General features: G+C 39.2%; 1 protein-coding gene across 7 annotated transcripts in view; it reads right to left on the reverse strand.

Moving 5' to 3' along the window:
- Positions 1-17,162, reverse strand: part of Vps13b (vacuolar protein sorting 13 homolog B) — a 535,466-nt gene that overhangs the window by 22,241 nt on the left and 496,063 nt on the right. For 6 of the 7 annotated variants that reach the window (XM_048359303.1, XM_048359299.1, XM_048359305.1 and 3 more), the window contains exons 54-55: positions 16,652-16,851; positions 3,621-3,739 (exon numbers count right to left, since the gene is read on the reverse strand). In XM_048359303.1, coding sequence (XP_048215260.1) covers positions 3,621-3,739; positions 16,652-16,851 — 319 coding nt within the window. Of the gene's footprint in view, positions 1-3,620; positions 3,740-16,315; positions 16,360-16,578; positions 16,852-17,162 lie in introns of those variants that run through there. The other variant, XM_048359306.1, reaches the window with a different exon arrangement.

The following is a 17,162-nucleotide window of genomic DNA, read 5'->3' on the forward strand; positions in this document are numbered from 1 at the left end:
GCATGCTGCTCCTGTCTGTGCCCCTACGGCGTACCTCAGGATTCTGTGCTCACTGCTCAGGCCATCCCTCCAGCAATGCACCTTGTTCCCTATCACCTTTCTTCTCCTTGCTAGCAGCTCATAAACATGCTGTTATTTCTCTTCTCTTAGATAACCTCTCTTGACTCCACTTCCTTCTCTACTTAGCACTCATTTCTCTGAATCCCTTTATAGAAAAATTCCAAAGTATTTGCTGTACATTGTCTCCTTTTCTTCTCTGTTCAATGAAGCCCTGCTGCTAGCAGAATTATGCATCATAACCTCACAAAACAACTCTTGTCAAGGTCACCAGTGACTTCCATTTGGCCAAAGCAATGACAGACTTTGTTTTGTGTTTACTCAAATTACTAATGACATTTGACATTACTGGGAACTCTCTCTCCCAATACACACTATTTTTTAACTTGTCTTATCTGAGATCTATTTCTCTGGTCACTCATGCATAGTTATCTACATGAATCCTTCCTTTGTCTTCTAGCAGACATCTGAAGTTGATGGTGCTCATAATTCAGGCCATGGTTCCTCTTTCCTACCTCATTGCCACTAATTCTTTGGGAATCTCAGCCACTCTCACGACTTGAAGCACCACTAATAGAGGGATGCCTAGAACTTTCCTAACTTCAATCTTGTGAATCTGCCTGTCCACATAGACACACTTAGAAGGCTAAATGATGTCTCAACTCAGTTGGTCATGTCATCTGCTTAGTCAAATCTTGTCCTAATACCCTCAGCTCTCACACAGCCTGTCCTACTCAGTTAATGGCATTCATAACCTACCAGCTGATCACACCAAACTTTTTTGAATCACTCTTGATGTCTCTCATTTTAAATCCGTATCTAACATATAAGGGAAATCCCACTGACTTTCCCTTAAAAGTATATCCCCCGAGGTGGGACTGTGGCCTAGTGGTAGAGTGCTTGCCTAGCATGCATGAAGCCCTGGGTTCAATTCCTCAGCACCACATACACAGAAAAAGCTAGAAGTGGTGCTGTGGCTCAAGTGGTAGCCTCGAGCAAAAAGAAGCCAGGGACAGTGCTCAAGCCCCGAGTTCAAGCCCCAGGATTGGCAAAAAAAAAAAAAAAAAGTATAACCTAAAATCTTCCCACCCACTTCCACTAATATTACTGTGGTCTAAGCCAGCAGTATCTCTTGGATGATTACATATCATAGTCTCCAAACTGTACAAATGTCCTGTTTGGTTCCATCGTTACTTCTCTAAAGCCTGCTTCAAAACAGAACCAATAATCTAAAAATTTAAGTCACAGGTTCTCTATTCCAAATGTTTTATTGACTTCCTCATTTCACTTAGAATTAAAACTCAGCTCTTACAATGGCCTATGGGCCCCTTCCAGCCCCGAGCTCCATGGCTTCACACATTACTACTTTTACTTCCCCCCACTCTGTGATGCGTGGGTACAGGAGCATGATGTGCCCTGGTCTAGAAAACTTGTCTTTCAGAGGACCACATTATTAACCACTTTCCACATGAGAGATTTGTGGATAGGCTTTCTATAAGAACTGCTTTAAAACTGCACTCTCCCCTTCTTGAGGTCCTGTCACTTATGGCTCCTCTTACTGGGTTGTTTTCTCTTTTGGTTATGTTTCTTTTCTCACTATGTCTCCCTTATCTGATGATGCCCATGAGAATGTACTCTCAAGGGCAAGCGCTTTATTGTCTTTTACTCATTGATGTAATCATGTCCCCACAAAAGCACCTGGAATATAGTAAGCACTGAAAACTATTAGTTGGATAAATGTATCAGGCAGGTGCAAGTTGCAAATACTTATACTGTTGAAGTTGCAAATACTTATACTGTTGAAGTTGCAAATACTTATACTGTTTCTACCTCTGCATGTATGAATTGTGGCTCTTTGACGAATGTTTCTGAAACTGTTGTATGGGCTTGAAATTTATATAATTTAAAATTTAGCCTCCAATTCTGTGATACTATTAATGTTTTACATACTTTAGAGCAAAAAAATTCTACCCAATGTTAGTGACCCAGCTGGTCCAATTTGAGTCCTTAAATAAAAGCTATTAAAGAACATTAAAATACAGAACTTATTAACTAAGTACCTTATAACTCTAAATCTATTTTTTATTAGCAGTTATGATTGCTTCTTTTCACTCTTCTTTTTTCCTTTGGTGGTACTTTGGGGTTGAACTCAGGGCCTTATGTTTGCTAAGAAGGTGTCCTACCACTTGAGCTACTTGCCAGCCTTTTTGTGTTGGCTCTTTTTGAGATAGTCTCATTTTATGCCTAGGCCAGCCAGGACTATGATTCTACTATTTGTATGAGTGGCTATTCTTACCATTGGAATGACAGGCGTGCACCACTGCACCCAGCCATTGGCTGTGAAGGAGCATCCTAAACTTGCTTTTGCTTGGGGTAGGCTTGAATGGTAATCTCCTAATCTCAAGTAGTTAGTATTATAGGCTGAAGCCACCACACCTAGCCTTCCTCGCCCCCTCTCCCCGCCAGGACTGAAGCTTGAACTCATAGCCTGTGCTAGGCAAGTGTTCTGTCGCTTATTTGAGTCATGCTCCCAGTACTTTTTGCTTTACTTACTTTTCAGGTAGGGTTCAGGGGCTTGTAAACTTTTGCCTGGGCTTGCCTTGAACCATATCTTCCTACTTCTCCCTCTAGGAGCTGTAATTCTAACGTAATCCTATCCTCACCTCTCAGGAGGCTGAGATCTGGAGGATTATGGTTCAAAGCCAGCCTGGGCAGAAAAGTTCACTAGACTCCATGCCCCAAATAACAAAAAAATAGGGCTGGAGGTATGGCTCATGTGGTGGAGCACCAGCTTAGAAAACATAGAAAATATGATGTCCTGAGCTCAAACTTCAGTATAACCAAAACAACATGACACATACTGTTGATATGTACAGGTGATATATAACTATTTTATATATTTTAATGCTTTATCTATATTCTGCTTTCTATATTTTATATCATAAAATTTTCTATTATGTAAAAATCCTAATTTTGCAAAGTGCTATTTCTGATTCATTTATGAATCTTCCATTTCTCTAATGACAATGGGCATTTGTAGTGTGAGTATTTTACTACTATGATTAGCAATGTTACATCCCATTGTATATATCTATGTCCATTTCCTTAAATTTTTTAAACTCTTAAATCTTTAGAAGTAGAATTTCTAAGCCAAAATTATTTTAAAGCTCTTAATACATATTGATAAAGTGTGCTGGGGAAAATGATACCAATTTATACTTCTATCAGGACCCCTTTATACAACTATTTTAAAATAATATAAAAATATAGTTTAAAAATAAACATTGTTTTGTGCTAAAAAATAATTGCATAAGTTAAGATGCAATGTCTTAGTTTGTAAATCAGTTTGTCAAGCTTACAACAGAAGAATTGAAAAGCTTGAAAAAAAAAGATAATATGTTATTATACAATTTAATGCTAGTAACTAGATCTTACATACTAGACATAAGTAACCAGAAGCTTCAGGGAGTATAATGAGGTAACAAAAAATGACAAATATCAGGCTACACATTTATAATGGTAATTTTCAACTATATTACTACTGGAAAAATAGTTAAACATACCTGTTGCTATTGTTTAAAATAAATCCTGCTTTTCCTTCAGGGACCATAGTGATGAAGACTGTGCCACACTGGTGCACAATGTCCACGTACACATAGCCAAAGCCAGTGAGGAACACAACCTGCAAGGAAATAGTCACAATCTCATTACAAAGCACTAAGAATGCTACTGAAATGGCCTACTTTGAATGTCTAAGTTCTGATTCAATACCACAAACACTTCCTGGTTATATTTCTTTATATCCATGTGTACACACTATTCAGTTGATGCAAAATGAAAAAAAAATCAAATCCAGATTTTTCAATATCCAGCTGTACCATTCACAGAAGAGAAATGATGGATGACAGGGCACGAGTGTCTTCATTCTGTTTCTTTGGAACTGGCAAATAACTCTGTATGGGCTGGAGGCCAGCCCTGGGCTAGCTTTATGTGCATATGAATGCGTGGGAAAAAAAGACACCCTAAAACTGAGGACTTGAAATGCAATGTGTGAAACATTTGCAGACTGTTGAGAGCTGATTTACTACTACAACAGTACCTTCATATGCGGGGCATACCCCCATGCCTGAAATCCAGCTAGAAGATCCCATAATATCCCTCATAAACTCAGAAGAATTTTAGGTAAATTAATTTGCTTAGAGTAAAAATTGATTTTTATACCATGAGAAGATGAACTACGACCTTAAACACAGTTCGGTGTTGGAAACCTGGGCAGCAGAACAGATGTCCTTTCAGCATTAAATACCAATGCTGCTTACATGGAGAATTTTTTGAAAACAGAACAGAACTATGTGGAAAAACGATTCCAAGAACATCATGTTCACAGCCAGGATTACCTGAGGGCAGGGGTAAGAACCTCCTTGTGCTTGGGAATGTTGATTCTAATGATCAGCAAATCATTTTAGTCCAAATCTGGCCCTATATTATTAGGACAGGAAATAATAGAAAAAAAACCCAACCCTGACAATTCTTGAAAGAAGAAACAAAGCTAGGTGCTTGCTTGCCAAGTGATGAATGCATTCTTAATCTGACTAAACGAAGAGCTACATAGAGTATACATAAATACAAAAAAGAGGACCACAGACTCATGTTGAGAAATAGCCCAAAGTAAGTGGCTTCTTTCTTTTGTAGTGGCTTCTCTCTTAGAAACCATATTCAGCCAGGCCACCTGGACGTCATCTTTGCCTCCTTCTCTCTTAAGCCTATCTGTGATTCATCCTCCAGTTCTGCTCAGCTATTGCTCTAGCCTAGGCCCTTGCCTTACCATTTCCCATTCCCTGTGCTCAACACATATTTTACCCCATACAAATTCTTGCTGGAAGACTGGGATTATTCACTTGGCACAAACCTTTTTAAAGTTTTATTGTCCAGGAGAGTTTTGAAAGAAGACAAATTAACTTAAACTTTGAATGTATAGCTGCTGGTCAAAAACCTGGATTGTGTAGAGGCTGCTGGGTATAAATTTTCTCCCCATCGAGAATGAAAGAAACTGGCTTTAATCCTGACCCATCTCCTTGCTATCTTTCACATGTTAGAACAGAAGCCCACAACTCCAAGCCTTTGTATAGTGCAGCTATAAGCCTAAAGGAAATCCTTGTTTGGGTCTGATGGTTGGATCATTCAATCAGTTTACCCATTTTCTGATACATAACTACAGAGTACTCACAAAAAACTAGTTATCAGGGAAGATAAAAAGATACACTCCAGTTGGTCACAGCTCAGGTGGCAAAAAAGGCAAAGTGCACAAATACTGAGGCAAACCTAATAGTTCAGCAGAAGAGGCGTATACAACATTTCTCTTCTGTAGCAATGATCCTTCTTGTCAACTTGTGACCTCCACCAAAGCAAAGGCATTCTGTCTATTTTCTTTAATACCTACACTTAGGGCCTGGATCCTCAGGGAAGATCAGGAGGTGACTGGAATAGCCAACTTTGAAAAGTGGCTGCTGTGGTGGCATCTACCTCCTCTCTCACATTGGATTATGCTACAGCCATGTGACTACTTTTTGCCAGTAGGGTAAAAGCGTAACTGATCTGTGCTACTTTTGAGCTACAATATAGAAATCATCTTTTTTTTTTTAACCTGCTGCAGAAAATGGATAAGAGCTTTCTGTTTCATATCAGACATGGGCTAAAGAACATTGTCTCTAATAAAAGAGTTGAGAGGCTGTGACAGAGATGGTATGGCTTGAAAAGCCTAAAAATACATTTTGGACTGTAAAGGAAGCTGCTGCCTTCTATTCTGCCAATGGCAGATGAGTGAAATACATCAATGAGTTTCTGCATCTGAGTATCCATGCTTTGTCTAGCTCCTTCCTAAATGGACATAAGAGCCTGGCTTCCTGACTTTCTTCAGCTAAGAGGACATCAGCAAAACAAAAGAAACAACAAAAAACCAGAACCCATACCACTCCTAGGCATCTATCCTAAACAGCAAACCCCAAGATATCAAAAAGACATTTGTACTTCCATGTTTATCGCGGCACAATTCACAATAGCCAAAATATAGAAACAGCCCAGATGCCCCTCCACAGACGAATGGATCCAAAAAATATGGTACTTATACACAATGGAATACTACATAGTAATGGTGAAATATTGTTATTCACAGGGAAATGGTCAGAACTCGAACAAATAATGTTGAGCGAGACAAGCCTAGAACACAGAAAACAAAGGGGCATGATCTCCCTGATATATGACTGTTAACAAAGGGAGTTGGAGAGACAGTAGAGACCAAGTCTGTGAAACCAAAAACTGCTTGTCAAATAGTATTCCCCACAGGATTGGGGCAGCGACCCAACAGTATGTAACTAAAACCAAACAATTACTCAACATATAAAGGTCAAAAATTGACCTCTCAGGGGAATACAATAGCTCAAAAGCTATGTATGTATGTTCATATAAGACTACTGTCGACATATGGTCTAATATCGACATTACATTTAAAGCCCTAGGCGAACTTTCTTGGGCATGGCCACGTGGCTACTGTATATGTTCTTGATACATTGTATATTGTATATGTCTACCTAACCTAGAGAAGAGATAGAAAAACAGGATGTAAGATATCACAAGAAATGTACACACTGCCCTACTATGTAACTGTACCCTTTTTGCACAACACCTTGTCAAAAAATTTGTGTTCAATTAATAAACAAATAAATTTAATTTAAAAAAAAGAAAAAAAACCCAGAATCCCAAATAACTTGCTTATGGGAGTGCATAAGCCTGGTTTGGCCTGCCCAAGCAGTGAAGATCACATAGTGAGATAGTTGTCCGGAATTCTCAGCCAACTCCTGCCAAATGCAGTATATATGTGGTCCTGGATTCACCTTGCAGAAAATTCACTCACATTCTTAGAACCAGAAAATATTCTTCATCATTGGTTTAAGCCTTGGGGTTTTGGAGTGGTTTGTTACAATGGAGCACATTCAAGATAGTACATAGCATGCACAAAAACTGAACCTGGGGTGATTATTATGAAGAAGATAGCCAGCACAACCTAGCTTAACTACTAAGAACGGCTTAAGAGGGTTGGGAATATGGCCTAGTGGCAAGAGTGCTTGCCTTGTATACATGAGGCCCTGGGTTCAATTCCCCAGCACCACATAAACAGAAAATGGCCAGAAGTGGCGTTGTGGCTCAAGTGGCAGAGTGGTAGCATTGAGCAAAAAGAAGCCAGGGATAGTGCTCAGGCCCTGAGTCCAAACCCCAGGACTGGCCCAAAAAAAAGGCTTAAGAAAACATCATACTATTAAAATTTCTTAAATGTTAAAGTAACTAAGAAAATAACTCACATTCAGGGTATAATTTTCCCACAGAAACTCTCTTAAATCCAGAAAAAGGTAAGGAAGCAAGATAGCAAAGAAGTGCATTAGTAAGGGCCAGGGATGCCAGGTGCTGATGGCTCACACATGTAATCCTGCTACTCAGGATTAGAGTAATTGGATAAAGGTTTGAAACCAGCCCAGGCAGAAAAGTTCACCAAATCTCTTCTCAACTGATAACCAGGTACTGGTGATTCATGCTCATCATAAGCTATAGGGAGCCTGAGATTGGGAGGATCACAATTGTAGGCTAGATTGCAGCTCAATGGAAAAGCTGGGGGTAGTGGCAAGTGCCTGTCTTCTCAGCTAGAACAGCCTAATATAGGTGGATCCAGGTCCATGGGCAGAAAGTGAAACCATGTATCAAAAATAATCAGTGCAAAATAGGGCAGGAGATATGGCTCACACAGCAGAGCACATGAATAGCAAGTATGTAGCCCTATCCTCAAATCTCAGTACCATCAAAGGAAAAAAAAAATCTCCCATACTATCCAGACATCTGAAAAAAAAATGTTAAGAACACTCCTAAGAGTAGAAACAGGCTTTACCTCTTCTATATCCATGTGAATAGTCTATGGACGAGAATCCCAAGTAGATAAGCTATGATATGAAAGAATTTTAGGCTTTGTCTTTGAAGGCTGGGAATAAGACATTTTCACATATGCTAAGGGAATAATCCCTTACCTATAAAGGGAAGACAGAGGTAAGAGGTGAGCTGGCCTCAGAGCTGATTGACTTTAAGCATTCTAGTGGACTAGAGCTGTTTCTGTACTAATAGTAATAAAAAATAACAATAAAACACATTTTATTAGTTACTTTCGTAGTTGTAACAGACACAGACCTGAGAGTGGACAAGCTAACTACAGAGAAATCTTTTAAGAGGCTACTGCTAAAATCTTGGATTGAGATAATGAACCAAAGGTTTGAAGACAACACTGGTCATGGAGAGAAGGGACAGCTTCCAGGCATTTATGAGGTATTTCTGAGAAAACACAGAGATTTACTGGATGTCTGGGGCAGGAAAATACTTGGATACAGCAGGAAGGAACTAGGCTTGCAAGCCAGACAATTCTGGGTGTGAATCCCAGGCCCACTAATCCTGTGCAAGATCACCTCTCTGAGCTTCAAGTAGCATCTTCCTTTAAGGGATGTGACAGACTAATGACAATACTTTTAGAGTAAATGAAAAAAAATAGGTATTCAATACAAATTTACAGTAGTATTATTTAAGTCTTTATTCTAGGGAAATTGTGATGAAATTAACTGAAACTGAGATTCTGGGAAAAGCTGGCTTGGGGTTCTGAAAAATGATCATCTTGATTTCAGACATACTGAGTTTGAGACACCTGTAGGTCTGGCAGACCTAAATATTTGGTGGGTAGCAGGAAACACAGATATGGAACTCAGGAGGATTATGAGAGCCAGAGGCGAGATCTGGTAGTAATTGGGTAATAGACAGTAGCTACAGTTATCAGAAGAATTACATATTCCAGAAAGAAAAAGGAGATGGTTTTCTGAGATGATTAAAGTAGAAAAGGGGTGCAAAGAAAACAGAAGATATTCTGGATATAATTTTTCCCTGTATATGCTTCTTGAAAGACATTTCAGAGAAATCTCTGCTCCTGAGTGTCTTTGGAAACAGCTGTGATTCAATCAGAACCAAGGGTAAATACATAGGAGAGTCTAGACCAGGGTACATGCTGATGTGCAGAGGTGGGTGCCAATCTGTTGTTAATCTGTGCTGGCCCTAACACAAGTATGGAGGAAGCTGAGAAAAATAAGCAAGAAGACAAAATACCTATAACAGATATTTTCTATATCAGATATTTACTTGGATAACCAACTTTTTGCCTACGTAAAAATTCCTGGATGTAGGCTAGAGGTATCAGAAATCCCTAGCTGTTGCTCCAAGCTGTAGTGCAGAAGGTACTTGTGACATGCACCCAGCAGACAGATCAGACATCCAAATTCTGGCTCATGAAGGCCTGAAGTGTTTCACAACAGTCTTGCAGATGTGAAATATCATGCTGTCCTTTCTAAGAAGCTTTTCAATGGTCAATGGCCCTCTCTTAGTATTTTACTATATTACTCCATTTATTTGGCTATTCAAGTCCTTGAAGGTGGGAATTATGCCTTATTGGAGGAGAAGGGTTTCACACTAGATAGGTCCTCAATAAAATGTTCTGAATTGTTTAAAAGTGCCCTTATACATGTTTTCCCCTGTATGTAGATGATAGTAGAGTTTGGTGTGCTATTGGCAGACTGAAGCTAGTCATGGCAGAAGTATTCAGTGATTCTCCACAGTATAGAGACCTGGGATTTGTGCTGCTCAACGTATTTATTAACTTCTTGGAAGAACATGTAGAATGAATACTCACCACATCTATAGAAGACATAAAGCTATCATGGATACTTAATGTTAGATGACAGCATCACCAAAGTGTTTGAAGTAATTTTACAACTTATATGAAGCCAATAGCAACAAGACTTAATTTATTAGGAAAAAATGCAACATTCTGTCATTGGGTTCAAAAAGCCAACTGTTTAGCAAATCATATGATAAAAACCTGGAGGATGTGGTCGACCACAAGTTCAATAACAAGAAATAGTCTGAACTTGTTAATAAAAAGCTAACTCAACCTTCTACTTTATTAATGGAACCATAGGGAGGTAATGGCTGGTTAGACCACATTTGGAATACTGCGTGTAATTCCGGCTGCCAGATTTGAAGAAGGGAACATAACACAGTGGTGTGTTCATACAGGGGTGACTGTGATGATGTGTCTGGAAATCCCATTTACTAAAGGAGTGACTCAAAGTGCCAGAATTCTTTGGCCAGAATAAGAAAACACTTAGAGAAGATGGGGAAGCTGCCATTGTAAAAATTGCAGTGTGGGTGTACTGAATGGGAAGTAAATAATTTTAGATGCTCTAGAGGATAAACAAGGGACAATAGTGAGATCAATTTTAAAAAAAGTGTTCTAGGCCTGGCATAGTGACATACACCTGTAAGCCCAGCTATCTGGAAAGTATTGATTGGGAGGATCATAGTTTGTGGCCAGCCTGGACAAAAAGTTATAAATTCTAGCTGTATGGAGTGAAAGTACTGGCAGAAAGACCATGCTCTGAGGCTAGCCTGGGCAAAATGCAGGACATCCTGAAAAATAAAGCAAAAAGACAGGTCTCATGGCTCAGATGGTAGAGTGCTTGCTGAGCACATACAAGGCCCTGGGTTTAAACCCTAGTACTTGCCAAAATAAAAATAAAAAAGCCATTGGCTCATGCCTATAATCCTACCTATAACTTAGGGTGCTGAAATCAGGAGGACTGAGGAACATTTCATCTTCAAAATAACCAGACAAAAGCCAAGCTAGAGGTATGACTCAAGTGGTAGGGTGCCAATTGCGTAAGAGAGCCAGCGAGTGTGAGACCCTGAGTTCAAACCCTGGCAGTAGTAAAAAAAAAATTGAAAGCGTTTCTTAAGTTACCACTGAAATAAACTACAGTGCTGACATTGGGACCTTCTAAAACAACATGTCATGGAAGGAACTCTCATACTAGTTAAAGGGAAAAGTTGAAAAACTTTCCTAATCTTGTTTTTAGGCAGTAGTATCTAGTCAAGGCAAGACTTCAGAGGTCAGTTTGGTGTAGAAAAAAAAAAAAAAAAACTAAGTTGGGGGATTTTACATGAGCAGATTCAGGTCTTAGCCTGATTCTGGATAGAAGCAAACCACAAAACTGAAACCTCTTTAAGATCGAAACCTCTCATTGGAAAATCAACATAAAAACTGTCCTTTCTAAGAAGCTTTTCAATGATCAATGGCTCTCTCTTAGTATCTTACTATATTACTCCATTTATTTAGCTATTCAAGTCCTTGAAGATGGGAATTATGCCTTATTTGAGGAGAAGGGTTTCACACTAGATAGATCCTCAATAAAACTTGTTGAATAAATGAATGAAAGAATGGAGGCACTTCATAGATGGTACTGACCTATTATACATACATGAACTATCACCTCCCAAATACAAACAAATTGACACAAGCAGTGAGAGTGACTTCACTAAACACTTCTATTAAGAACAAAGATCATGAGAACTTACTGGGCCCTTTTAGAAGGAAATTCAGCCACAATTGGCTAATTAACTGACCATTCCCTTCAATGGTCAAGAATATAATTTTCATAAACAATCTGATGATCTCCCATGCCTCTTAAGACAAAAGCCAATCCTGAGAGGACATTAAGGGCTTGCTAGAGTTGTTTTCTGCTTCACAGGTCTCCTCTCCTTTTGTCTTTTATCAGACAGGAAAGCCATACTGATGTTTTATGCCCTAAAAAGAACTTGAGCCCTGAAGCTTCAACCATGTTGCTTGTTCTGACTAGAAAATTTGACCACCCTCTTGTCTAGAGGCCTGTTTATCCTTCAAGACACAGACGCCAGGTCCCTCCACCAGAGACACACTTCTTGGCCCTCCAATGGCCAACTATTCTCTCCTCCAGACTCCTGTTGCTTCCTGCATAGTTCCTGCAGTACAAGGCTCATATGATCACTCAGTACCAATCTCCTCCACATGAAAACTCCAAGAGGGAAAAGACAGTGCTCCATTTTTATGCAGAACATTTTATGTAGTCTCAGTACCAAATTTAAAGTGAGGCACATACTAGAAACTCAAAAAAACATTTGTAGATTGAATGAAGTAGGCTTTATACTGCTGGTTAAATGCTAATGCTCTATGTGTTTATTTATTATTCTGAATATTTCAAAGTAATGTTGCCTAATTGTAAAACGTAATGTTTCTGACTATCAGAAATTGAAGTCCAATATACTATGACAGGATATAAATTAACTGTCTGATAGAGGCTTAGGTATAAGAACATAAAGAGCAGGAAATGAGGCAGTGGGTAAGGAATGACTTTTCTGTCCTGCCTTACTTGTTACATGAAGCAGCAGCAGCAAGGGAAGGATTTTGATAGACTGCTTTGGTTCATTGCACCTTTGATGCCCACAATTATAAATGGGGTCTGAAGGCAGTATGACCAGGCCCAAATCAAACCACTAGAAAATCCTGTGTGAAATTTCAGTTGGTTAGCTAAATTATTATGACCTGGACCATTATTATTCTTACCTTGGTTCAATTATTATTATCTCACTTGGATTATGTAGCTAAAAAAATTTTTTTAGCAGTGGTAAAAATTGAAGCCTAGGTGTGTATGTGCTAGGCAAATATTCAATGGCGCTACAGTCCAGTCTTGCATTTGCTTATCTATGGAGATGAGAACCTACAGATTGCTTCACCCCAAGATCAGGCTACTACTCCTTGTCAAATTATGGAAACAGTCACCAGTATACTTTGAGGCGTCTCACTGAATAACTATGAAATGGCTTTTTACCAGGTGTGAGTCAGAGACACAATCTGAGAACACCAAAACCACCCTCACAATCAGAATTGTGTGGTCTACATGCTATAAGGTACAAAGAATGTTTCTTTGGGAGATTGTAAAACTATTTCTACTTATCTTGTAATACTTCATTTCAAAATTATACAATGTGAGATTGTCTAACTTACAAAAATGGAACCTGGGCACATATCTAGGACTGACAAAAGCTTTCTTCCTGGAGACATAATGGAGGTTTTATGGTGTTCTAATTCTGCATATTTAGGTCAGTGTTCAAACTCATATCCCATCCCTTACACCAACGGCTGAGAAGAGGCTCCTGGCAGATAAGCCCATTTCCATCAAGGGCTGCTCTTCCATTAGGGACACAGCTCCTGCTCTCCCCAGTGATTTATATGCCTGGAGTACTACTGAGATGTTGGTGAGGGTCTGAAACACATCTTCCTCAGAGGAGGAAGCATACCATGGTTTGCTGGACATATGGTGCACAGTTCCTCAAAGATGAATGGGAACATGAGCCGCTGCTCGGTCCTACAGCCATGGATGCTAAGAGGAGTGTTTGAAAGAGCACCTCCCTTGGGCTTTGAAGTATCTCTGACTACAAAGGTTTCAGGAAATTTAGAGTGAATAGGAACTCCCCAAATAACGGCTTGCCAGGCAAGATGCCTATTGTAAAGAAGTCTGCAGTCATATATAAGCAAGTTTTCAAAAGTCTTCAAACCAATACAGGGGCGTTTAGGAAAGCATGAGAAGCTTATAATATTTTTTTAGCTTATAATATTTATTTCATAAATTACCAAGACTATGAACGTTTCCCAAGGCTGCACAGACCCAGCAGATTTTCAATGATCATCAAATGAGGACTGCTGATGGAAACAAAGCACTGGACAGCATTAGATCTACTTCAAAAGCAGGCTCCGGGCCCCTCCTTCTCCTTTCTTTAGCAGATGATTCATTCCCCACTTCAAAAATAAATTCCAGGCTACTGAGAACCAAGTCACTTCATTTCCTAGCCCTATCCCTCTCCACATGTCTATCTACACTTGTGCTCATCCTTGTCTTCTTTCCTCTGTCAGAGAAACAGGAGTGACTCTTCCTTCTTCTTTTTTAAATTTAATTTTATTGTCAAGGCATTATACAGTTACAGTTACATACACAAGGTAGTGAGTACATTTCTTGTTATATTTGTTACCTCTTCTCTCATTTTCTTTCCCACCTTCCCTTCCCCCAACTCTACTTCCGCCGCTCCCACCCAAGGAAAGACAAGGGTCAAATGATTCAGTGCCTTTGAGCATGGGTGTGGGATGCAGGAAGACTGAGGTCAACCTTAGATTCTTCTCTTATAGTTTATGGGAATTCTAACTTACATGACTATCATAAAACTTAGAGAAGACTGAACTTAGCACAGCTAGCACAAAGCCTGGCACAGAGTAAATACTAAATGATAATCAGTGCTTGGTATTACCATAAATATAAGTTTAATATGTGATTTCTATAGCATTATAACATTAGAACCTATTTCATAAACTTACTGTGAAGACTATGTTAATACATGTGAAATAATTTTTATTGGGCTGGGGATATGGCCTAGTGGCAAGAGAGCTTACCTCATATACATGAGGCCCTGGGTTCAGTTCCCCAGCACCACATATACAGAAAACGGCCAGAAGTGGCGCTGTGGCTCAAGTGGCAGAGAGCTAGCCTTGAGCAAAAGGAAGCCAGGGACAGTGCTCAGGCCATGAGTCCAAGGCACAGGACTGGCCAAAAAAAAAAAAAGAATTTTTATTTATTTATTCAAATTTTTATTATCAAACTGATGTACAGAGAGGTTACAGTTTCATACGTTAGGCATTGGATACATTACTTGTGGTAGTATTCAGCCATGAAATGACTAACAACTTCATGATTTATGTTGTAGAATGTTATGACACATGCAACAAGCCTTTAACATAATTTACAAAGTAAAAAGAGCCCAAGATACAAAGGTACAAATACTTTATGGTTTCCCTTATCTGAGTTGCTTAGAAGTAAGCAAATTTAGAGACAGAAAGCAGGTAGAGATTACTAGGATTGATGAAGAGGAAGGTGCTTTTAGGGCTTCTGCTTAGAATAATAAAATGGATAGTGGTTGTTAATGGTTTAGATAAAAAGAAAATGGCTCCAAAGGTTTATGTGTTGAAGGCTTGGTCTGCACAGGGTGGCACTATTGAGAGATAATTGTGTTATAAGGGCACTAACTTCATGAATGGATTAACCCACTGGTTAATGGGTTATTAGGAGAAGAAGGGAACTACTTGGAGGAAGTTGGACACTGGGGGCTATCTTTGAAGGGTCTAGCTTGTCTCCAGGCCTTCATTTGCTCAGCCATGACATAACCAGGTTTCCTCAGCCATGTCCTTCCACCATAATGCTTCTGCTTGCCAAAATCAGAGCAATGGAGACAGCTTACCATACACTGAAACCATTAGCTAAAGATAAATGTTTCTTCCTTCGAGATCATTTTCTCAGGTACTTTTGTCACAGAGATGTAAAACTGACTAGCCTAACAGTGATGGTTAGACAACATTAAACATTAACATTAAATAACATTAGACATATTTAATGACACTGAATTATCATTAAATTTTGTCATTGAAATTTACAATAGTCAATTTTAAGTACAGAAGAAAAGAAATGCTAAATTCATGTGCCATTTTTATGTGTCACTGCATTTGATTTTGGTACCCTGAGTATTGTATATATGTTTGTCTGAATAGGGAAGGGAAGGGCGAACATCAAAATGGTGAGACAAAGGGTAAAAGGTGAACCAGTGCAAAAGCAATACTTACAAGACACTATGTTGTAAGCTAACTGTATAATTCGAGGGGGGCGGATTAAGGAGCAGGGAAGGGGGGAGAAAAATGAGGGAGGAGGTAACAAGTTTGACAAGAAATGTACTCACTACCTTATGTATATAACTGTAATCCCTCTGTATATCACCTTGACAATAACATTTCTTTTAAAAGATTATACTTATATTTGAAGAATTTATGGGTTACAAGGATAGATATTTTAAAATTGGTAAGCTTTCAAAATAGGGAATTAATCTAGGGTTGATATCATTATTCTAAAATCAAGACAGCTGGTATAACAATTGTGTGTGTGTGTGTGTGTGTGTGTGTGTGTGTGTGCACATGCACTAGTCCTAGGACTTGAACTCAGAGTCTGGGCACTGTCCCTTAGGTTTCTTTTGCTCAAGGTTAGTTCTCTACCACACGAGTCAGAGTTCCACTTCTGGTTTTTTTTTTTTGTGGTTAATTGGAGACTATGAATTTTATGGACTTTCTTGCTGAGCTGTCTTCAAACCACAATCCTCAGCTCTCAGCCTCCTTAGTTGCTAGGATTACAGGCATGAGCTACTGGTGCCCTGCTAAATGTAACACTTTTGTTTCACTTTTGATCTCTATTAGATCTGAAATTGTTTCATTTTTCCAAGTGCTGCTTTCTAACAGAGACAAGTTCATCAGTTAAAAAAGAATACTTAAGGGCTGGGGATATAGCCTAGTGGCAAGAGTGCCTGCCTCGGATACATGAGGCCCTAGGTTCGATTCCCCAGCACCACATATACAGAAAACGGCCAGAAGCTGCGCTGTGGCTCAAGTGGCAGAGTGCTAGCCTTGAGCGGGAAGAAGCCAGGGACAGTGCTCAGGCCCTGAGTCCAAGGCCCAGGACTGGCAAAAAAAAAAAAAAAAAAGAATACTTAAACAATCCATGAAAAGTTAGAAAAAGAAATTATCCTTTAGGTCTAGCAGGAACCCATGTGGCTCACTAACCTGTGTTCCCTGACTGTTGATATCAATGGCATCGCTCCACTCAGTTGTTATTTCTTCCAGCAATTCCACTCTTAAACGAAGACTGGGAAGTAAGTCTTTGGTCCTACAATCTGGATAACTGGAAATATGATGATATAGCTCATGATGAATTGAACTCTCAAAAGGAATTTTTCTGCAATAAACTCCAAACTTTGGTGTATCTGCAATGTAAAAAAGGCATATGTAAAATATACTACTCCAAAAAGGATGCATACTCTTTTCTGTGTGTGCTGGTCCTGGGCTTATCCAGCACAAGCCTGGCTCTCCACTTGGAGAGAAGAATCTCATAGACTTTCCTGCCTGGGCTGACTTTGAACCATGATCTTCAGATCTCAGCCTTCTGAGTAGTTAGGATTACAGATGTGAGTCATGAGGCCTGGATACATACTTTTATTTAAATATTCTTTATAGGATCACAAGTATCTAAGTAATCAAGAACCCCGAGAAAGAATATGTTTATATTCTTTAAATT

This window comes from Perognathus longimembris, chromosome 12 (assembly GCF_023159225.1).
Source record: "Perognathus longimembris pacificus isolate PPM17 chromosome 12, ASM2315922v1, whole genome shotgun sequence".
In the NCBI taxonomy this organism is placed as follows: domain Eukaryota; kingdom Metazoa; phylum Chordata; class Mammalia; order Rodentia; family Heteromyidae; genus Perognathus; species Perognathus longimembris.